We start from the raw sequence: 24635 nt of genomic DNA on the forward strand, positions 1-24635 counted from the left end.
TGACGTCATCGGTGTGCGCAGTGCCCCGCTACCGCCCCGCCCGCCATATTTAGTTGCGGCCGCCTCTTCCGCAGCGGCCGCAAACAGCGATCTGAAGACGGGGCCGTCCTGTAGCGAGTTAAGGCGGAGGTGCGGCCGGCCGCTTTTTCGGCGGCCGCCTGCCCACACCTCCGTCCCCGGCCTCCTCCACACCCCCCCCCCCCCCCCGCGGCATTGCCGGCTGTTTTCCGGGAGCCCGGCACTTCTCCGTGGTGCCGGCCTCATTTGCCGGCACTAGCGAGCGGCGACCTCGCTGTTGCAGGCACCTCCCCCTTAAGAGAGGGAGGAAGGCCTGCAGTACCGCAGCCTGCCGCTCCGCAGCGGGTGGCGCTGCGGCACCTAGCGCGCCGAAATTCAGTTTCAGCGCCCCAAGCGGGGGCGGCCACACCCTTGAATAGCGGCCGGCTTCGACTTGGGGCGCTGAAACTGAATTTCCGGCGGGCGCAAGTGGCTCCGCGCGCAGCGGTAACTTTTGGGCGCAAGCGAGCTGGCGGGCCCAAACTGAATTTCTAGGCCTATGTTTCTAAATCACAGTAAAAAAAAAATTCTGGTTTTGAATTTCATTGGCTTCCACTGTTCTTGCTCTAGTTGTAGATGCATTTATTTGGTGGTCCCTGCATTAATCCACTGGATCAATACTTTGGAAAATGCTACAACTCTTCTTGGTCAGTGCGTTCTCGGGAAGAAATCCAACGGCTTACAATCAGTTCCTAAAACGCACAGAGACAAACAAAATTAGCTCTGAAATAATGGATGTGCTGTAAACTAAACAAAGGCAAACACTATGGCTACAATCAGTCTTCTCATCTATTGATAACTTCACTAAAAGAAAATCCAATGCACCTGAACTTTAATCCTCTTCATACATTCTGGTGATGTCATTTCTTCATCAGTCATATTTGACGGCTTAATTAAATAGCATAACAGAAGCTCCTGAAACAAAAAGTCATAACAAAAATGTTAGCGTCAATATTAAAAACAAACAAAAACCCTGACATTAAAGATAGAAAATACTGGGAATATACAAGAGGTCAGTCAGTATAAACCTGATGATGGAGTATCACCTGAAACATTTGCTCACCTTTCTCCTTCAGATGCTTCCTGACCCGCTGTATAGTTACAGGAATTTTCACTGTTATTTCAGATTTTTAGCATTCAGTTTTTCTTTTTAATCTCCAAACAAAAAGATTTTTGTGCTGCTTATACTGATCTGCTTAACATTTCCACTTCCCACTTAAGGAAGTTAACAGCAAATGCCTTTCGTTGACTGTAAAGCAATGAAACGATGAAATTCCAGGATATTAGCTCAGATGTAACGTGAAACCAAATAAACGCGAAAGGGCAGGATGGTTAACAAAAATGGTTTGTAATATAGCCTTCCTATAAATGACTGTGCTGACACTGACCATACATGGAGCAAGTGTGAACTATACAAGAGTGAGTTGTTCAGCAATATTATTTGGAATTTTCTTAGTCGCAGACATTACAACAACAACAACTAGTATTTATATAGCGCCTTTAAAGTAGTAAAACGTACCAAGGCGCTTCACAGGAGTGTCATGAAACAAAATTTGACACCGAGCCACATAAGGGGAAATTAGGGCAGATGATCAAAAGCTTGGTCAAAGAGGTAGGTATTAAGGAGCGTCTTAAAGGAGGAAAGAGAGGTAGAGAGGCGGAGAGGTTTAGGGAGGGAATTCCAGAGCTTAGGGCCTAGGCAGCTGAAGGCATGGCCACCAATGGTTGAGCGATTAAAATCAGCGATGCTCAAGAGGCCATAATTAGAGAAGTGCAGATATCTCGGGGGGTTGTGGGGCCGGAGGACATTACAGAGATAGGGAGGGGAGAGGCCATGGAGGGATTTGAAAACAAGGATGAGATTTTTAAAGTCGAGGCGTTGCTTAACCGGGAGCCAAGGTAGGTCAGCGAGCACAGGGGTGATGGGTGAACAGGACTTGGTGCGAGTTAGGACACGGGCAGCCGAGTTTTGGATCACCTCAAGTTTACGTGGGGTAAAACATGGGAAGCCAGCCAGGAGTGTGTTGGAATGGTCAAGTCTAGACTACACAACATATTTTCTCGCATAAAATATTTTAAATTCAAAAGCACACACAGCAAAACCTGAGGATATTTTCATGGGTCAGCCAATGATCAAATAGGTTTTAAAAAGTAAATTGAAATTTAGTTGTGATAATTATCAGAACTATGGCAATCTTAAGCAGTTATTAAAGTAGGAGGTTAGCAAACAATCGGGATAACTACAAGACTTCAGGAGGATCTAGCTACATCAGCAGAATGGGCAAACAGGAAGCAGATGCAAGTTAAGCTGGAGGTGATGCATTTCGGGAGGAGAAATATGAAATGGGAGTATACGTTCCATCGAAATATGCCGAAGGGTGTCGAAGAACAGAGAAATCTAGGGGAACAAATACAGTTTTCCTTAAAAGTGAATGCGCAGATAAAACCAAAGAAAGGAAAATAGCATTTTGGGTTTAATAAATAGGGGAATAGAGTACAAGAGCAATGAGATCATGATCAATTTATATCATTAGGCTGTAGTTAGAATATTGAAAGAATTTCAGGCACCTTATTATAGAAAGGGCATTAAACCGACAGAGTGTGCACAACGTAGACAAATCAGGATGATATCAGGGATAAGGCACGATTGTAAGGAAATATTTGAGATGCTGGGACTATTTCCACTTGCATTTATATAGCGCCTTTCACAACCTCAGGCTGTCCAAAGTGCTTTACAGCCAATTAAGTACTTTTGAAGTGTAGTCACTTTTGTAATGTAGGAAATGGGTGAACAGGGAAATCCTATTGCCACTGCTTGGGCAGTGTGAAATTAAAATTGTTATGAAGAGAGAAGGTAGGAGGAATTTCTTTACAGAGGGTTGTTAGAGCATGGGATGGAGTATTTTGTTACGAGCTGTAGTTGAGGCAGAGACCACTGCATCTTTTAATGAAATATATAGATATATATTTAAAGCAAAGGAACATACAGGGATGTGGGGAGAGCAGGGATTAGCTTTGAATTGTTCTAGCAAAAAGCCACAAAAAGAGGCCAAATGGCCTCTTTCTGTGCTATGAACTTCTATGATTCTATGGTGATTTTGCTGAGGGTGTTAGGAATGCTATCTACTGTTGCATAGATGCCAAAATGTTTTCAACAACCAAAGTAGATGCTTACTGTGAAAATCTACAATCCACAGAGGAAGTGACAGAAGGAACCCTGGGAACAAATCAGGAATTTTCTATCATCACAGAATAGCTGAATACGCAGGAGTAAGGGATGAGTACCAAAGTCAACTAAATTGAATTTCTGGCTGTAAGTCTTATGAGGACCTTTACCTTAGAGACATTAGAAGTGGTTCGGTTTAACCCAGCAAGTGACCTCCAAGTAAAGGGCCTACGCTGTGAGCCCTGACAACTGTCATCAACCATTTCAACCACCACTGAATAACTGCAGGCAGAAAGAAAAGGATCATTGGAACTTCCGAATATTACAAAGTAGAGTAAGATTCTAATACAATTCCTATTTCAACCGCACTGTTCATACCTTGCATGATAAAATGGAGGTCCTTTTCGATACAGTACTGAAATACAAAGGAAAATCAACTGTCACAAAAACATGATAGCTAGCCAACAAACTGAGATGGACAGGAAGTGACAGAAAACCTCTTGGGCTTGTCATCAATTATTTAACAGAAATGTCTGGGCTCTACGACACAGAAACCTTCGGAATAAATCTCGTGCCGCTCAGGTTTGTGTATAATATGCCAAGTAATCAAATAACTCTTACTGAGTGGTGCAAACCTTACGATTTCAAATAAAAGGTAATCCGATTCTTCGGCTAGTATCCTATTTAGCCGCAATTATCTGGGCCTCAGCCTTTCTAGTGCAGAATACCATTCCTAAAGGATATTGTATTACAATAGCAATGACATAGTCATTGTTCTATATGCAAACAATGTGCTGTCAAAAGAAAGGTGGGATGCAGGTTTGGGCCTTCCAACATTGCCTCGCCAGGTTCTCTATTTCAATCAGGTCATCAGTGCTGGTCAGATGCCAAATGTTGCAAGTCAGGAAACAAGATAGAAGCAGAGAGCATCACCTTGGACTGCTCTATCCACCTCAACGGCTGCTGAAATAGCAGCAGGACCATATGACCAGGAGCAGCTTACCTGCTTTCCTATGCCCCTAGTTGCTGAATGATCAGTGGCACAGCGATAAAGAAAGAAAGGCTTGCATTTATATAATCACCTCACGACCCCAAGACAGCCTAAGCGCTTTACAGTCAATCAGCTACTTTTGAAGTGTAGTCACTGTTGTAATGTAGGAAACGTGGCAGCCAATTTGCGCACAGCAAGCTCGCACAAACAGCAATGTGATAATGACCAGATAATCTGTTTTTTTTAGTAATGTTGGTTGATGCATAAATATTGGCCAGGACACCGGGGATAACTCCCCTGCTCTTCTTCGAAATTGTGCCATGGAATGGCGGCTCACCACCACCTTCTTGAGGGCAATTAGGGATGGGCAATAAATGCTGGCCTTGCTGGCGACGCCCACATCCCATAAAACGAGTAAAAAAAAATATTTTGCGTTCACCCGAGAAGGCAGACGGAGCCTCGGTTTAACGTCTCATCTGAAAGATGGCACCTCTGACAGTACAGCGCCAGAGTGTCAGCCTAGATTTTGTGCTCAATTCTCCGAAGTGATGATTCAGAACACATGAAAAGCTAGTCGAATACAAAGTTCCATGTTGTTCATTACTTTAATGGCCCAGAAATTCGTGTCGGGGGCTTCCTGCGGGTTTAAACCCCCGACCTACACTTACCTAGCGCGCTGGCAGCTGAAGCCTGGGCCTGCGTGGATTTCCTGTCTGTGGCCCGGTTCAGCTCCTGGCGCGCTGTGCTTGTGTGATCCAGCGGCGTAGTTAGTGCAATGCGTCGGCTGGGATCACGTGAGCACTGGGCAACCAATTGGAGGATGCAAAAGTTCATTCATGAGTTTGACAGTAAGAACTGTCAAACTCATGAAAACTCCGGGCGCCCAAAACAGTACTTAAACTTGAAATAAAATTTAAAAAAAATCACACTATTTAAATGAACTATAAATAACTTAAGTAACTATTTTAAACAATAATTTAAATTTTTGAAAAAAATAATTTTATAAAAAAAAAAAAAAAAATCGGGGCTAAAAATACACTTACTTTACTGTAAAGTCTTTAAAAATAATAAACCTGTGGAAAAAAAATTCTAATTTTAATTAATAGACCACTTAATTTTAAAAGGTAAGTCCTTACGTCTGCTTTTTTAAAGTGTAAAAAGTGGAGGCCTTCACACATGGGCAAACCTGGAAAAAAAAAGGAAGTTCAACACGCACGCGCAGACTCCTGCGCGCACGTGTTCGACCTCTGAACCCCTTGGTTCAGAGGATTGGAAATGCTGGTTTCCCGCGCATGCGTAGTGCATGCAGAAAACCGGCAATTCCATCGGTCCCACGCGTGAGTACACGGTGCTTAGTTGGGACACTAATTTCTGGGCCAATGTTTTTCTACAACTATCATGATGTCTCCAGCTTCCATCATTCAATATGTTATTGCTCATATATGGTTAAATTATTAGAAGTACATTAAAAGGGTTGAAACAAAAGAAATTTGCAACAAAACAGGACACCATTAGAAGAGATAAAACACTGAAAATGTTGGAAATCTGAAATAAAAACAGAAAACACTGGAAACACCACAAGTCCGCCAGTATCTGTATAAAGAAAACAGATTTTGACGCTTTAGGTGATTAGAGTCATTGGAAGAATTGACTTCATTTTTGTTCACTAGTCAGAATATAGGATTGTTGATTGAAAATGTAGCCAATACCTTCCGTAAATACTCAACGGGTCTCAGTCACTAAAGACGATGACAAATAATGTAATGGTCCGGTCATGGTCAACTGCAGGATATGTATGCGGTCCCGAGTTTGTTTTGAGTCAATAGGTGCACAAGTGACAAAGTCCAAAATTCCAACGACCAAATGCAATACATGCCATTGAGTGACAATATATATGTGATAACGTTTTTCATTCATTTTTCTCCTCCCCCTTGTGGGCTTGAACCCAACCTTCTGACTCCGAAGTACGAATTTTACTAGCTGAGTCCAACTGATGGCCGAATTTATTGTCACTTTAATCACTGAGTAAATCTTATAAAATACAGCTGCTATGCACAAAATAATCATTCAATAATATGCAAGAGTTTGAATGTACTTAGTGAAATTTTCAATTCAAGAGTTTGCAATATTGACAAACTGCACGTGGACATTTCTTATGAAAATTTGTACAAAAATGCATTAGAAACAGAGATTGCACACTTTAAAATATCATGAAATCTTTGATTAAAAGCTGCCCTAAATCATAGCCCTGTAGTACCCTGCACTATTGGACACTCTTCATGTGCAAGGCTTGATGATGAGTGTTGGTAGGCTATTCGATCACAAAGAGAATTAAAACAGACCCCGATACTATTCTTACCCAACACCAGACATACACTTTCAACAACGATTGCTCGATAGTGATCTGGACTTTACCCTCCCCAGCCTATAGAACACCAACTGTTGCCCTGGTTGAGATTAGCTAACACAGTACAGACCAGGGATTAAACCTGGGACATTTTGGGCCTGTACAGTTCAGTTAGTCATTTTATAAATTCTTGGAGCTATTATGGTGCTACCATTAGATTCGTTTCAATCGAAACATTTCTCTGATGCCAAAATAATGAGGTTCAAAAACATAAATTTAGAAAATACTTACAAAGGTCTGTTCCATACTTCAGTCCAGTTTTTGGCACCCAGCCTTTACTTCGAAAGTAATGATAGCCCATGTAATTGGTTTTAAACCCAGGCTGAATCATACTAAATACTTCCCACAATTTGATAATAGTCAGAGGCTCCTGCAATTAAACAAAAGACACCCCATCATTAACATGGGGCAAGACTATTGTCATTTCAACCCTCACTTGCAAATGTCACTTATATTGCTTTAAGTGTACATCTTATAAGGCAAATAGATCCTAAAATGCACAGCTACACCAAGCAGGTATACTAAAAATCAGCATTTAACAGTGACCTGAATTTGTCCATCTCTGGTGCTTACGGTTGGTCATATTACTGCTCAACAGAAAGATGCCAGAAAAAAGTTATCGGGAACAACAATCAAAATACAGAAGTACTGCAACCTCGATCAGACAGTAAATGTACATTAACTTTGCCATGTTCATGCAGATTTGAAACAAATAATAGGACATTAAACCATATGTAATACAGCACAAATACAAAAGCAAAATACTGCGGATGCTGGAAATCTGAAATAAAAACAGAAAATGCTGGAAATACTCAGCAGGTCAGGCAGCATCTGTGGAGAGAGAAACAGAGTTAGCGTTTCAGGTCGATGACCCTTCTTCAGAACCCTTAGTTCTGACGAAGGGTCATCGATCTGAAGCGTTAACTCTGTTTCTCACTCCACAGATGCTGCCTGACCTGCTGAGTATTTCCAGCATTTTCTGTTTTTATATTATATATGTAATACAGCCCTGCCTTACTGTTTCATCTAAGCTTGAGCATTCTAGGCAACGATTCCACCACTGAATTCTCAACCACCACCATTACCAAATTTAATCTCTGAACTTTTAGTGGATAGAGTAATCCAGATGATACACTTTCAAAATTAAGCCAGTGTTTCAATCAGTGTTCCGGTTTCATATTCAAAGATCAGCTAGTAATTTTCAGGGCACAAAAAATGCATCGACCCGGGCTGAGTTTCCAAGTGAAGGATGGACAAGTTGGCACAGTAGGAGGAAGAAGAGTCCTAATCTTAACCCAGGAATGCAAAGACCAATTGTGTTGTTCCTACCACCACTTCAGCTGAGATTAGCTAATTCAGCACAGGTTGGGGATTGAACCTGGGATTTTCTTGGTCTGCATGGACTGAATGGATAAACTTGCTGAACTATTGGGAGAGCCTAGATCAATTTTATAATTCTCTATCCAAAAGGAAAAAATATAAAACTTACCTCATTATGATAAATGGTCAAACATCCCAAGGCATAGACAAGGAAAAAGGCCTGAAACAGCAGAGTTGGGAATAAATTTAAATACAAGTACTGAGAGTAAAAGTTGTGCATGTCTAGATCTAGAAATCTATCGGGAACAGGGATACAGCAAATATCATTATTGTGTTAATTAAATAAAACCTTTGAATTATTTTTGATGCCAGATAAAAATGTTTAGCCATACTAAGAGATGTGAAGGACTAAATATTAAACATGAATTGGCTGTAAACAGTCCTGTTCGGTATAAAGAGTTCAGTGGCAGTAATAACCATTTGATGACTACATTGTGCAGTATCACTCACTAAGCCACAAAGTTGTTCCTTGCGCTGTAACAAGGATGGGTTAAACAGCTGCATTTACCAAACAAGTAAAATTAAATATCATTATGTAATATAATCATCTTACAATATTGTGAATTAAGCAACAGGCACCTTTGCCATTTCAAATTACACAGTGGTACTATCACCAGACTCTTAACTTTAATTAATAGTTAAAAATAAAGCTTCTGGATCTTGTACACTTACTGGCTCTATCTATCATACCTCTTCCAAACTGAGTTGAAGATATTCAAAAACTTTGAAAGGGTTCCTCTTGCAGACTAATCTCTCCGTCACTTCAAACTGAAGAAAACAAAAAACACAAATAATTTCTGTTAGGAGAACCAAATTCATTTTTTTGAAGCAAAATAATTTTTAGTTATTTTATTTTGTATGTGCTCATGTGGAATGACAGTGCTGGATAATGGAATTAAATGTTTTATAATTGGATGTGGTTATAGACCCAAGGCAACTTAACTCTGATCTCATGGAACATCCCACTGCACCTCAATGCCAATCCACATACTGACAACAGTTCAATTTAAGGTGATACTATTAAACTTCAGTCACACTGTAGTTCTGAATCTAAACTTTTGACCTTGGAGTTAACCAAATCTACAAAAACAGGAGCTTTCCTTTATTCTGTTATATTTATCTGATGTGACTCTCTAGCCCACCACTGCTAGAATGAAAACCCTATGCATCCAGCGATTTTACTCCCACTCAATACATGAACCAAACTTGGGACAGCTCTGGATATGCACTTCGAGAGATGAGTCAGCCGGAATGTATTAATGACTAGGATGAAAGAATAGAGAGCTGTATAACCAAGTTTGCAGACGATGCCAAGTTAGGAGGCACAGTAAATTGTGTGGACGGGAGCAGGAAGTTACAAAGGGACACAGACAGACTAAGTGAGTGGGCAAAACTGTGGCAGATGGAGCTCAATGTGGGGAAGTGTGAGGTCATCCACTTTAGACCAGAGAAAGACAAATCAGAATATTTTCTTAAATGGTGAGAGACTAGGAACTGTGGAGGAGAAAAGGAATGTAGCTGTCCGTGTGCACAAATCATCAAACGCTAGTGCACAGGTACACGAAGTAATCAAAAAGGCTAATGGAAAGTTGACCTCTATCTCAAGGGAGTTAGAGTTCAAAAGTGAGGAAGTGATGGTTGAGTTGTACAGAGTCTTGGTCAGACCCCATCTGGAGCAGTGTATTCAGTTTTGGACAGTGAATTGCAGGAAAGATATATTGACCTTGGAAGGGGTACAGCACAGTTTTGTCAGAATGATATCAGAGCTAAAAAGGAAGATAGATTTGCATTTATATAGCGTCTTTCATGACATCAGGATGTCCCAAAGCGCTTTACAGCCAATGAAGTTATTTTTGAAGTGCAGTCACTGTTGTAATGTAGGAAACGCGGCAGCCAATTTTAGCACAGCATACTCACAAAAACAACAATGTGTTAATAGAAACATAGAAGATAGGAGCAGGAGTAGGCCATTCGGCCCCTCGAGCCTGCTCCGCCATTCAATGAGATCATGGCTGATCATCCATAGTCTAAGGATAAGGGGTAAGCCATTTAGGACAGAGATGAGGAGGAATTTCTTCACCCAGAGAGTGGTGAACCTGTGGAATTCTCTACCACAGAAGGCAGTTGAGGCCAAGTCTTTAAATATATTCAAGAAGGAGTTAGATATATTTCTTAGAGCTAAAGGTATCAAGGGATATGGGGAGAAGGCAGGTACGGGGTACTGAGTTTGGATGATCAGCCATGATCTCATTAAATGGCAGAGCAGGCTCGAGGGGCCGAATGGCCTACTCTTGCTCCTATCTTCTATGTTTCTATGTCTCAAAGGGGTTGAATGCCTACTCCTGTCTTTATGAATGCAAACTCTGTACAGGCTCCAGTATAACTGGAGGCTTCATAATAACCTCCACTGAGTAGGACATTTCCATGAATGAACCTGATGTCGTAAGACACAAAAGACGGCATTAAGAGCATGCTATGATGTTGAGTCCAATAGTTGTATAATATTGTATTCAAGAAACACTTGGCATGTTTTCTGTTTATACCATGGATCCATTAGGTTGCAGTGCTGCTTAAAAAAAAACTAATACGGAAGGTCTTACCAGGCAATATGTGATGTGGTTGGGTTGTACTGACTGAACAGGACTTGCATTAGTCAAGGGCCGCAATTGTGAAGGGAGGGCCGAACTGAGAGTACCCTAGAGATTGTTCAGTGCTAATTAAAGGCGTCAAGAGTAAAGGTAAGCTCGGATGCCCAAGACCTTGTGATGCAGTGGGCAGACAATTGGGGACTGGAACTCATTTTAAAAGCAAGTGAATTTTTTTTTTGAGAAGGTGAATGTATTTGATGGCTTGGATTTTGGAGGGTTATGGGTGCATTATCTTAACTACTTGCAATGGGATTTTCAATAGTGCTTTTCATATTTGGTTTACAAGTAGTCCCATATGAAAGAAGAAAACAAACCCTATTCAATGGATCCTCAGACCATAATGGCCATGTAAATGGCTAACTCTCAGTTATGAAGATTGTCAAATTAGTGGCATATACACAACAGATTTCCATTTAGCAGACTGGTTTGAGGATTTGAATATAAAAGACGTCTTACCGCAATTATATAGCGCCCTGGTGAGACCACACCTGGAGTATTGTGTACAGTTTTGGTCTCCTTACCTAAGGAAGGATATACTTGCCATAGAAGGAGTGCAACGAAGGTTCACCAGACTGATTCCTGGGATGGGGGGATTGTCCTATGAGGAGAGATTGAGTAGACTAGGCCTATATTCTCTAGAGTTTAGAAGAATGAGAGGTGATCTCATTGAAACATACAAAATTCTTACAGGACTTGACAGGGTAGATGCAGGCTATTTCCCCTGGCTGGGGAGTCTAGAACCAGGGGTCACAGTCTCAGAATAAGAGGTCAGCCATTTAGGACTGAGATGAGGAGAAATTTCTTCACTCAGAGTGTGGTGAATCTTTGGAATTCTCTACCCCAGAGGGCTGTGGAGGCTCAGTCGTTGAGTATATTCAAGACAGAGGTCGATAGATTTTTGAATATTAAAGGAATTAAGGGATATGGGGATAGTACAGGAAAGTGGAGATGAGGTAGAAGATCAGCCATGATCTTATTGAATGGTGGAGCAGGCTTGAAGGGCCAAATGGCCTACTCCTGCTCCTATTTATGTTCTTAATTTTACTGGTGCTCTTCAACAGCCAGACAGAATGCCTTTAGCTGTGTTACGGAATTGGGCGCAGACACGTAACAAACGTTCCAATGCGCTGTTTCAGAGTCTCTAATCATCGTACTTACCCTTCTATTCAATTCTTTATCATCACATGGCAGTATTTTTTCTACCACTAGTACATATTCATGCTCTGTGGAAAGCTTGTTATCTTTAATTGAATTATGTTGCAGAGCCTCTTTCACATCATCTTGATATCGGCAGCCACAGTGTATAATGAAATCATCGTGTCTGGGACAGTGTACTTTTGCTAGAGCTTCCCTGTCAATTGTTTCAGTGTCGAGATATCCATATTTTGCTAAAGGATCATAAGGTGCATCATCTCCCAAACAAAGTTTCTTATTTTGCGGGTTTATGGCAGGATGATTTTCTCCATTATGTGTTTCCTCAGCTCTTTCACCAGATTCTGTTGTAGGTGTATAGACTTTGGTGTCAATGTTTATTTCTTGTGAACTGTCACCAAATTCACTGCTCCTTTTATCACAAGGCAAGTCTATTGGTTTTGTGTAATTTTCAAGCATTTTCTCAATGAAACTGTCCTCCAGCCCTTGTGCTTGCAGGAGGTTTTTAGCCCACTCTACATGATTCTGAAACCTGTAAAGATAGTGATAACAAAACAGAAGATTTGTTAGTGAGTACAAGTTGCATAACACTTCCAGGGAAGACAGTTATAAATATCCTACATCCTCAAAATACCAACCACTGAAAACAAATTTTAAAAAAATAAGTGTTTCTATTGTTTTGTGTATAAAGTTTATAAAGAGTGGTCAGTACAGCACATTAAAGCAAAATTGCATTGCGTTGTAGAAAGCAAGTTGATACATGCAGTCCCCTGCAAGGTGCTTTCCTGATCTGAACTGCACAATTGTACAGAGATGCTGAGTGGAGACGAGGCCAGGCACTGAAAGAGGTTACAAAGTAGGGACACATACATCCCATCCCTCCTGCACAACTCTCTGCATAGTAATATTGGTGGAGGCCCAAGACTATTTCATTTCACACAGACACTAAGGCCTCAATTTTAACTCCAGGTGGATTCCCTACAGTCAGCTCTCAATTATGTCATCGGGCCGCAACATGCATATGTAAAGAAGGACCCTATTGGCTCCGGGTGCGTGTCCTTGCTGCCTGCTCAGGAGAGCAGGTTAAAATTGCAGATGTTGCGATCATGGCAGCTTTCGGACAGGTAAGAGCCGGGGCGATTTTAACTCCCCACCAGCCAGGTTTCTGCTGAGCGAGTAGGGTTAAAATCGTCCCCTAAGTGTCTGATTTAACAGGAATAAGTTAATTACTTAGACCTCATTACATGGGACACCTCACACAACAAAAAAACTGCATTTATTTATATATCCTTTTTTGAATTAAAAAAATCTCCAAAGCACATCACAGTGTAAAAATGGACACAAAGCATAAATGATGAAGTTAGCAAAGGCATGAACAAATAGATAGACTTTCAACAAAATGCAAGATACTGCAAATGCTGGAAATCTGAAGTAAAATCAGAAAATACTGGAAACACTCAGGAGGTGTGGAGAGATGAAAGTAGGGTTAACGTTTCAGGTTGATAATAAAAGGTCAGAATTCCTATAAGTAGACTTTGAAAATATTTTTAAAGGCATGACAAGAGGAAACAAAGGTGGAGGAGTTTAGGGAGGGAGATTGAGAAGGGAGAGTCAATAGTAACTTTCAAAGGGAATTGGAGAAAATTGCAGGGCTATGGGGAAAGAGCGGGGGAGTAATTGGATAGCTTTCAAAGAGCCGGCACAGGCACGATGGGCCTCCTTCTGTTTTGTAAGATTCTACGAAGTAGGGTTGAGACATCGGAAAGCTCTGCTGCCATGGTGGAATGGATGGAAAGGAATGCACACAAGGCCAGCGTTAGAGGAACGAAAGGGTTGGGATGGGGTATAAGTGTGCAGGAGGTCAAAGGTAGGGTGAAGTAAAGTGATGGAGGGATTTATAAATGAGGACAAGGATTTTGAAAGTGATGGTTTGGGGGTTAGGGAACCAGCGTAGTTCGTCAAGGATTGGAGTGATTGGTGAGTGGATCATACGACAGACAGGATATGGACAGCAAAATTATGGACAAGTTAGTTCCTGCAAGGTGCAGCTTGAGAGGCCAATGAGGAAAGCATTAGAGAAATCAAGTTTGGAGGTGAAAAAAATGTGGATGAGGGACTTGGCTGTGGTGAGAGTGACACAGGAGTAGAGGAGGTTGATGCTGCAGAGTGGAAATGAACTGTCAAGAGTGTGTCGTTTAAAACTCAGTTCTGGTTGAGCAGGTGGTTGCAGACCGTCTAAGGCATCCTGAGTGAGTGGTTAGGGGAGTAGATGGAGTCAGTGGCAAGGGTATAGAGTTTTTTTTTTTACAGGGTTGAATACAATGCCTTCGTCTTCCCAATGTTCAACCGGAGGAACTCAACTGACGCACCCAGGACATTAAGTCAGACAGGCATTCTGACAGCAGGGCTGTGAGAGAAGTGGTGAAGCGATAGAGCTGGGTGTTGTCAGCATACATACAGAAACTGACCCCATGCCTACAGATGATGTTGCTAAGAGGCAATATGTAAATGAGTAAAAAAAAGGGGGCCAAGGATGGTGTCCAGCAAATGCGACTATGTGGAGCTGGAAGAAGCTATTGGTGGTGTATTGGGACAGTGGAGGTGGAAACATATAAGATACCGAGGGGGCTCGACAAGGTAGATGCAGAGAAGATGTTTCCCCTCATGGGGAATCTAGAACTAGGGGGCATAGTTTCAGAATAAGGGGTCGCCCATTTAGAACTGAGATGAGGAGGAATTTCTTCTCTGAGGGTCGTAAATCTGTGGAATTCTCTGCCCCAGAGAGCTGTGGAGGCTGGATCATTAAATACATTTAAGGTGGAGATAGACAGATTTTTGAACAATAAGGGAGTGAAGGGTTATGGGGAGCGGGCAGGGAAATGGAGCTGAGCCCAAGATCAGATCAGCCATGATCTCATTAAATGGCAGAGCAGGCTCGAGGGGCCAAATGGCCTACTCCTGCTCCTATTTCTTATGTTCTTATGAAACATGCAAGGACAGTGCCGTGGAGGTAGACCACAGAAGAAAGGTGAGGGAGGGAACCAGATGTAAACACACACAAGATACAGTCTGTGATCACAATGAGACTCATTGTATAAGCAGGAAAGAAAAGTAGAGTAAACATTAAAAGGTAATAAATTCAGGTGAGAATGAAAAAAAATGAAAACTAAAATTTTGAAAATGTAAAATACATTGAAATTTCACACATCAAACGGTGACCCTCCCAAAATGTGTTTAGTTGTTCCTTCCTTAGCTGTGCTAATCTAATCATATTAAAGAATTTCCTTCTTAAATAGAATACTTTCTCTCCAATCATCACTGACAAAAATGACTTTTATCCCTCTTATAAAACCCACACTGCGAGTGGTCTAATAAAAAAGACAAAAAGACATGTCATCCATCCACAGTAGTAACACTTGTTCAGGGTCTTATTATAGACATGAATTCCAACACACCAAAATGATTTTTCAAAACAATAAAAAAATATTTTCAATAAAAAGCAAACTAGCAGCTGAGAAAGATTTTAGGTAGAAAATGAATACTGAATTACATGGCAAAATTGTTAATGACAGGCCCAAACTTACTTTGCTGATGAAATGATAGGCATGTGCATACGATTGGCATCTACAAACAACCAAAAGGATAAAATTAATGTATTTCAACATATGTGAAAATCAGATACTGGTGTTATTATACTAAAGTGTTTGATTAAAATTCCGACTGTCTTCCTAAAACGTACCCCCATAGGTAAGATAATTTGCCGTCTTCTTTATCAGACAGCGAGCCAATCCCAGCCAGGATTATTGCTGCTGTTACAAATTCACATGTCTACAGGAGATCTTCTCTCAGATTCAGCATTACCAGCCACTCCCGTAAGCACTCTCGTGTCTCCTAAAAACTGGAGAGCACCTTTACTGCCCAATATCTAGTTAAGCGATAGTCTGATCCGGGGATTGTAACAATAGACCCCTACTCATATATACCGGATACTATGATTTTGAACGTGCTGCCAGGTGCATTCTTCTATCATTTTGGAAAGCAGATTGAAAAGCACTCTAGTGGGTTCAGGCCAAATGTGAAAGAACAAAGTTTTTTTTACATGAAACATATGAATGGACAGAATAGTTATCAAAGCACAGACCATCGATTTCCCATCACTCCTCATACCTTAAAATATAATAAAGTACACAACCCTGCCCTTGTTATGTGCTAAACTTAATCACAAGTTAGCAGTCTTTCAACTAACTGGCATTTTCTCTTAATAGGCCTCAGCCTGGAGTTTCTCAATCACTGAATCGAAATCAAGGCCTCTCTTTCTCTCTGGTTGCCTCAGTCAGCCCTAGATTGACTTCTCCAGAGATGGATTAAGACATAGTCTGACCTCTGACCCCTATATGTTGAGGACTGGCTCGCTAGAGCTGCCAATCAAAAAGTTACCTTAAAAGTGAACCCCTCCCTCTTGGCATGGGTGCTCATGGCAACTACACTGGCTGTTCAGCTGGGTATATCAAATGAAAATCATTATTGAAGTCAGGGTGAAAACTACAATCCAATGTACTCAATATCTTCTCATTGTTTTCAAAACAAACATGTTAGGCAAAAGTAAACAGTTTCATTGGCTTGCTCATTTTCCTTCGAGATAGCATATTAGCATTCCAAACTATCTACTATTCAGTGTTTACAGGTTAAGTCAGAACATACATGTTGGGACTCTGGGAATTGTAAACGGAAACTGAACCCGATTTTATAACATCATAATATAAATAAAACCCCAAATCTCGTCTAGGCCAAATAGGTAAAAATTCCACTATGTTACACCTGCGTAAAACTCACTCTGAGGCCTGTGATATTTGACTTGATTTACTGAATATACCATTAGTTACTTTATTACATTCATTTTAAACACAGTCTGGATGAAGGCGCAAGCTGGCTGAACTGAGTGGGCTTTTCTTGTTCGTATATTTTTGTACTCTGATTTATAAAGAAAACTTTTTTTGTGTTTTTCTTGTACATCTTAAAATACCAATAGTGCAAACATATAAATAAAGGTACACTATTTTTTGAACTTCTGAAAACTATTTTTCTCTTGGCTGGGCACCAAGTACTCAAATGCCAAAGTTAATGAGCCATCAGACCTCAGAACCTTTTATCGTCACATAGTATCAAGTATTTACTTGCATATTATCACTTGTTTTTCCCCCAAACAGGTCTATCCACCTCAGGGTATCTTACTGCTTCTGCTAACTAATTGACCTATTCAATTAAATGCTTGGCTTCCAGTCAGCGGGTCGTGTACCTCAGTAGGAGGAAAAGTTGCCTTATGAAGTTCCAGTGAAAGACACTGCAAGTCAAAGGACAGAAACGGGTGTGCCTGTATAATGCACCTTTGACAAATGGGTGGGGAAGGGGAAGGCCAGGTGACTAAAGGTCATCTGTCAATCATTCAACTAGTCTTGAACTCTGCAAGGCCTTTTATGTGAGCCAATCACATCTTAGAGACATTTATATTTCAGCGGATTTTTTTTTGGATTTTTTTTACATTGACTCTTTAGGCAGCCCATGCATTTGAACACGAACATACAATAATGCAACGTTAGGCTGCAGGTTCCTGAAGATTGTTTGGAGTTGGGGGAAAATCAGCATAAGTGCTCTTTGAGTCAGGCTTACACACCATCTATCAGTTAGCTCAAAGAAATGGCAAGGGATAAAACTTGCTTGCTCCCTCACCCCAAACAACTGATGTGGCCTAGGGAGAAGATGGAGAGAACAAACAAAAACAAGATTTAAAAAAATATACAATACTACTTATACAGCTTTCTCTTACTGGCACTGATTGAATCCACTTTGTCATCAGGTTATTCACAGTGAGTTACTATTTACTGCGAGTGTTCAGTAATACTACATCTTAAGAAAAAAACATCTATTATAGATAAAAGAAATCAGGCCAAATAAGTGTCGAAAGAAGATTTACCTTTCCATTTGGCAATTAAAGTAGGGTCTGAAATATTGTAATCTGGTCTGCTTCTTGACAGCACCCCTTTTCCGAAATAACCCTTTAAACACAAGTAAATAAAAAAATGACCAAACATTTGAGTACAACATTTGATCTAAGAGACCATCCCATCATAAAATCATGAAGTAGTACAGCACAGAAGGAGGCCATTCGGCCCATTAGATCTTCACCGGCTCTTTCGAAGAGCAATCCAGTTAGTCCCACTCCCCCCACTCTTTCCCCATATCCCTGCAATTTTTTCTCCTTCAAGTATTTATCCAATTCCCTTTTGAATGCTACTATTGAATCTGTATCCACCTGTATCAGGCTGTGCATTCCAAATCCTAACCACATGTTGCATTAAAAAATGTTTTTCCTCATGTCGCCTCTGGTTCTTTTGCCAATCACCTTAAATCTCCTGCTCCTGTTTCTTATCTGTGCCCTCTGGTTATCGACCCTTCAGCCATTGGAAACAGTTTTTATTTATTTACTCTATCTAAACCCTTCATGATTTTAAACACCTGAAGCAAATCTCTTAGCCTCTCTGTTCCAAGGAGAACAACCACAGCTTCACCAGTCTATTCACATAACTGCAATCCCTCATCCCTGGAATCATTCTAGTAATTCTCATCTGGGCCCTCTCCAATGCTTTCACGTCCTTCCTAAAGTGTGGTGCCCAGAATTGGACACAATACTCCAGCTAGGGATGAACTAGTGTTTTATATAGGTTTAGCATAACTTCCTGGCTTTTGTAGTCTATGGGGTCGATTTTCATTGACCCGTGGAGTTGGGATTGGAGGTGTGTTAAAGTCCCAAATTCAGGGTTCCCAACACCATCCCGCCCCCAACCCGCCTCCATGTAAGTTTCAAAGGAGGCGGGTACCTGCCCCGCACTGGGACCCGCCTACCCGAGGTGGGAAGGGATTAGTGCCAATTAACTGCCTGTTAATAGGTAGTTAACAGGCAGTTTTTAGCCTAATCCCTATTTTAAAGCTTGAAGTGTGGGATTCCCGATGGCTCCAAACCACGCCAAGTTAGAGGAGTCGGGCCATCGGGTTGAAGGACTTGGAGGGGTCGAGATCACAGAATCACAGAAACCCCACAGTGCAGATAGAGGCCATTTCAGCCATCGTGAGATGTCGGTGTTCAGGTGAGTGATGGGTGCATGAGTGCAAAGGTAAGTGTGTTTGGTGTGTCTAAAGAAGTTTAAATTACCTGTAATTACCTTTTCAGCCTTCCGTCCTCTAGGTTTCGGGAGTCCATCATCTAACCGGCACAGAAAGCAGAATGGCTGCGAACTGTCAAAAGTGACAGCCTGCAGCTTTCTGTGCCGGTGAGATTTCTAACTGAGTCTGTGTAGAAGGACTCAGGTTAGAAGTAAGACTGTCAGTGTTTGGCAGCTTCAAACAGATGAAATTTCAGTCTGTGATGTCACCTGTTGCCGGGTGGCCCTTAATTGGCCTGCTGAGCCCGCTGGGCAGGCTCAACAAGGTCAATCAAGTTAAAGTCGCGTGGATTGGCCACATCTCGATGGAGGCGGGACTACAACCCCGAAAGTTGTAGTCCCGCCTCCTTCCCAACTTCTGAATGAAAATCACCCCCAATGCCTCTATTTATAATGCCCAGGATCCCGTATGCTTTAACTGCTTTGTTAACCTGTCCTGCCACTTTCAAAGATCTGTGCACAAACAACCCCAGGTCTCTCTGTTCTGCACCCCCTTTAAAATGGTACCATTTAGCTTGTATTGTCTCTCCTCATTCTTCCTACCAAAATGTATCGCCTCACACTTTTCAACATTAAATTTCATCTGCCATCTGTCCGCCCATTCCACCAGCCTGTCTATGTCCTCTAAAAGTCTATCACTGTTTACTACACTTCCAAGTTTCATGTCATCTGCAAATTGCAAAATTGTGCCCTGTACCCCCAAGTCCAAGTCATTAATGTATGTCAAAAATAGGAGTGATTCTGAAATACCTTTCCGTACAGAGCTTTTATATTTTCTGGCTTCCTTACAATTACATTGTTATTCATCATTTCAGCATGATAATGTTCTTGCTCCTTTGAACTGATTTCTTCTTGGGTTAATAACACAGGAAAAGGAGCTTCATAAGACTCATACACTCTTCTCTTTCTTTTTGGTGCATGAAAGATTGCTTCTGCCATAGCACCAAGGATTCTTTCAGAAGTAACTTCAGGTAACAGGATGGGATCTTAAAAATAAAAAAGTATTGGGGAGTAAGTCTTAATAGTCTTCAAAAGGGGTTTGCATGAGTAAACAATTATTGAACAGGTCAGCCAGTTCCTGGATACTATTTAACGTTTCAAGTAAAATATTTGTCAAATGCAATGTGTAGAGCCGACGTGTCCCTACGGGGAGTAAGCATTCCATTGTACTAGTACATATGGCAAATAAAATTGAATTGAGAATCTACAGCTGATAATTTGCTGTGAATCATATGGGGCCTTTAAAGCCCTGTATAAGTCCAGCTAGATTGCATGGCTGGATGCAAGCAGGGCTTTAAATAACTAGTAAGGTACAGCTACTTATTTTAACAAAACCCACTATTCGATAGATTTGTGTCAGCAACGGGTGGGCTGCAGTAGGCCCACCCTTCAGACAGGCATCACAGACAGCAGCAGCCAATGGGAAGAGGTTGCTACTCTGCAGTCTGAGCCCACACCGAGGATCAGCAACAGCCAGGAATACCCCACTGTTGCGACAGGGTCACAGAGTATCAGAGAGGAGGGGGTGAGGGATCCTCAATGTGTGGACAGATCCCAGGATATAGAAGGTGGCCAGGCTTTGGCTGCCTCCTGTGCAGACAATCCCTTTCTCTACTTTTGTCCTGGCTAAGCCTCCAAATACCCCTCTCCACAGCTCCTCCATCTCCTTCTGCCCTGCTATTCCTTCCCCTCTGTTGCTACTCTTTCCATAACCCCTACAGTTGCCCATCTTCTCACCAACTACTTCTCACTGAATCTACACTCACCTCTGCCCCCTACATCTTCTCTACCTCCACCCATTATCCCTCCTCCATTCCCTTTCTCTCCCACACCCATTGCACCACCTCCACCTCATGAATATACACACCCATTCTTTTCCCCCTGCTGCTTCTCCTCCACCCACCCACTAATCCTTCTCTCCTCCACTCACCCACTAATCCTTCTCTCCTGCACCCACCAATCCTTCTCTCCTGCACCCACCAATCCTTCTCCCCTCCGCTCACCCACTAATCCTTCTCCCCTCCACACACCCACCAATCTTCTCTCCTCCTCCGCCCACCAATCCTTCTCTCCTGCACCCACCAATCCTTCTCCCCTCCGCCCACCCACTAATCCTTCTCTTCTCCGCCCGCCAATCCTTCTCTTCTCCGCCCGCCCACCAATCCTTCTCCCCTCCGCCCGCCCACCAATCCTTCTCCCCTCCGCCCGCCCACCAATCCTTCTCCCTCACCGCCCGCCCACCAATCCTTCTCCCTCACCGCCCGCCCATCCTTCTCCCCTCCGCCCGCCCGCCAATCCTTCTCTCCTCCGCCCGCCCGCCAATCCTTCTCCCCCACCGCCCGCCCGCCAATCCTTCTCCGCCCGCCCACCAATCCTTCTCCCCCTCCGCCCGCCCGCCAATCCTTCTCCCCCTCCGCCCGCCCGCCAATCCTGCTCTCCTCCGCCCGCCCGCCAATCCTTCTCCCCTCCGCCCGCCCGCCAATCCTTCTCCCCCTCCGCCCGCCCATCCTTCTCCCCTCCGCCCGCCCATCCTTCTCCCCCTCCGCCCGCCCGCCAATCCTTCTCCCCCGCCGCCCGCCCGCCAATCCTTCTCCCCCTCCGCCCGCCCGCCAATCCTTCTCTCCCGCCGCCCGCCCGCCCGCCAATCCTTCTCCCCCTCCGCCCGCCCGCCAATCCTTCTCCCCCTCCGCCTACCCACCCACCAACCAAACACAATCCCTGCTTTCTCCTCCTCCCAATCCACTTGTCTGCCCATGGTGAAGAGTTGCAATACTCTGAAGGTCCCAGCAACTGTTGCAACATTGGGTAATTATTCAGTGCGGCCGCCCATCCACAGGCACTGACAGGGGCCGCACTGCCCATCCACAGGCACTGACAGGGGCCGCACTGCCCATCCACAGGCACCGACAGTGGCCGCATATCCAGTGGCCACACTGCCCATCCACAGGCACCGACAGTGGCCGCACTGTATCCAGTGGCCGCACTGCCCATCCACAGGCACTGACAGGGGCCGCACTGCCCATCCACAGGCACTGACTGGGGCCGCACTGCATCCAGTGGCCGCACTGCCCAACCACAGGCACTGACACGAGCTGCACTGTATCCAGTGGCCACACTGCTCATCCACAGGCACTGACAGGGGCCGCACTGTAACCAGTGGCCGCACTGCCCATCCACAGGCACTGACAGTGGCCGCACTGCCCATCCACAGGCACTGACAGTGGCCGCACTGCCCATCCACAGGCACTGACAGTGGCCGCACTGCCCATCCACAGGCACTGTATCCAGTGGCCGCACTGCCCATCCACAGGCACTGCATCCAGTGGCCACACTGCTCATCCACAGGCACTGACAGGGGCCGCACTGCCCATCCACAGGCACTGACAGTGGCCGCACTGCCAATGCACAGGCACTGACAGGGGCCGCACTGCCCATCCACAGGCACTGACAGGGGCCGCACTGCCCATCCACAGGCACTGACAGGGGCCGCACTACCCATCCACAGGCACTGTATCCAGGGACCGCACTTTAAGCACCGCGCTACTCACTGCCGTCCCACGCATGCGCAGAGTGTCTGCCACCAGTGCACCTCTGAAACACCGCCGGGTGAACACTGTGTTACTTTATCTTAGTTCCCACTGTGTTTCCACATTTACACCATTCTGTTGGTTTGGGAAATCGTTAATTAGACCCCATTATAATTTTGATGGCGTTTCATATGTCTAATTTAATTTTTAACATGCATTACATTACTTCTCAAAATGAATGTGTTAGGGCAGCACCCGCAGTGTTTTGCTTTTGTGTAAGGAGAGGGCTTGGAGTGAACCAAACACATCATCAGGATGGAACTGTTAGGGGCAAAGCTTAGTGTTGTTCATGCTGGGGTGCGGCCCCCAATGAAATGACTAAAACTTTACACAAAGTGATCAACTGCACGATGTGTCTATATGCGCATGCGCGCGGGTTTCCTTTATGCGCGCCAGCAACCACCTTGTGCGCGTGCGCACTGTCACCGACGTCCGGCCGCGCATGTGCGGTACCCCACAGTTGCGGCTGCAGTGTACTTTTTTTTGAGTCAAAGATAAGTGTACTCTTTTTGAGCAACCCATAAACAAATAGACTGTAACTAAACTTAAAACATTAAATGAAACTTATCAAATTAAATTAAAATTTGGTTTGCTGGGGTGACGATGCACTCCAGTCCCCGTGGCGCCCACCGGTCTCGGAAGGCCTCAAGCGTGCCGGCAGACACCGCGTGCTCCATCTCCAGGGCCACCCGGGCGTGAACGTGGCCGCGGAAGATGCAGGTAGTTGGGCCGAATGACCCCCTCGACCGCTCGCTGCCTGGACCAGTTGATGGCCACTTTGGCCAGGCCCAGGAGCAGTCCCACAAGGAGGTCCTCTGGTCTGCCCGCTCCCCTCCGCACCGGGTGACCAAAGATCAGGAGCGTGGGACTGAAGTGCAGCCAAAAATCGAGGAGTAGCCCCTTCAAATAATGGAAGAGGGACTGCAACCTCTCACACTCCATATAGACATGGAACACAGACTCCACCAGGCCGCAGAAAAGGCAGGCGGCCTGGGAGTCCGTGAACCTACTGCTCCATGCAACACCCTCCAGGCCAAGTCCCCAATAGATAAAGGGAGGACTCCCACGTAGAGAGCTCTCCATTGGGGATCCCCGCCTCCTCCGGAGGGCAAGATGGTGCGCCAAGGCGTGTCCAGACGGCAGACGAGGGTGGTAAAATGGATGGTGTGCAAGAGCACCCCATATAAGAAACACCTCTGCGCAGAATGAAAAGACATGGAGGGCATTTCGCAGAGACGGCTCAGGTTGTGAGGTGCCGGCTCCCGAGAGGAGTTTCCTGTACGGGCTGCTCTTGCTCACCCTCCATTTTGCCACCCTCATCTGCCGTCCGGACACCATCTTGCCGTCCAGAGGAGGCGGGGGTCCCCAATGGGGGGCTCTCTACGCAGGAATTCTCCCTTTATGTAACGGGGGTCAGTTCGGACGGGATTGACCCATGTGCTTGAGCCTCCTCGGTACACCTAGTGGAGTCAGGGCCTAGTGCCACTTTCAGCGACTCGATGGCTTTGGCTGCGAAAAGAGAGAGACTGGGGGAGGGAGAAAGAGAGAGAGAGACTGGGGGAAAGAGAGAGAGACTGGGGGAAAGAGAGAGAGACTGGGGAGAGAGAGAGAAACTGGGGAGAGAGAGACTGGGGGAGAGAGAGACTGGGAAGTGAGAGAGACTGGGGGAGAGAGAGAGAGACTGGGGGAGACAGCAAGACTGGGGAGAGAGAGACGGGGAGAGAGAGAGACTAGGGGAGAGAGAGAGAGACGGGGAGAGAGAGACTAGGAGAGAGAGAGAGACAGGGAGATAGAGAGAGAGAGACTGGGGAGAGAGAGAGGGAGAGACGGGGAGACAGAGAGAGAGACTGGGGAGAGAGAGACGGGGAGAGAGACTAGGGAGAGAGAGAGACGGGGACAGAGAGCGAGAGACTGGGGAGAGAGACGGGGAGAGAGAGAGACTGGAGGAGAGAGAGACGTGGTGAGAGAGACTGGGGGGAGAGAGAGAAACGGGGAGAGAGACTGGGGGGAGAGAGCGAGACTGGAAGAGA

General features: G+C 44.3%; 1 protein-coding gene across 1 annotated transcript; it reads right to left on the reverse strand.

Moving 5' to 3' along the window:
* Positions 1-460: 460 nt before the first annotated feature.
* Positions 461-22596, reverse strand: tsen2 (TSEN2 tRNA splicing endonuclease subunit). The gene is made up of 12 exons (XM_086001755.1): positions 22567-22596; positions 19769-20004; positions 17773-17854; positions 15386-15425; positions 11808-12333; positions 8692-8769; positions 8111-8161; positions 6853-6991; positions 3602-3638; positions 3394-3505; positions 883-972; positions 461-749 (listed from the first exon to the last, which is right to left on the reverse strand). Exons 2-12 carry the CDS (start codon positions 19955-19957, stop codon positions 690-692), a joined length of 1404 nt encoding a protein of 467 aa, XP_085857881.1. The 5' UTR covers positions 19958-20004; positions 22567-22596; the 3' UTR covers positions 461-689.
* Positions 22597-24635: the final 2039 nt, after the last annotated feature.

Source organism: Somniosus microcephalus, chromosome 11, assembly GCF_052327205.1.
Source record: "Somniosus microcephalus isolate GS21.2 chromosome 11, FLI_Smic_1.0, whole genome shotgun sequence".
Lineage (NCBI taxonomy): Eukaryota > Metazoa > Chordata > Chondrichthyes > Squaliformes > Somniosidae > Somniosus > Somniosus microcephalus.

Bases quoted from the DNA above. Each gene is read 5' to 3' on its own strand.
- tsen2 (XM_086001755.1), bottom strand. From the start codon at position 19,957: ATGGCAGAAGCAATCTTTCATGCACCAAAAAGAAAGAGAAGAGTGTAT. The intron at 3,506-3,601 runs GTATGAACAGTG...TTCTGCCTGCAG, and splicing joins CCTCCATTTTATCATGCAAG to TTATTCAGTGGTGGTTGAAA. The intron at 750-882 runs GTGCATTGGATT...TGTGCGTTTTAG, and splicing joins TGAAGAGGATTAAAGTTCAG to GAACTGATTGTAAGCCGTTG.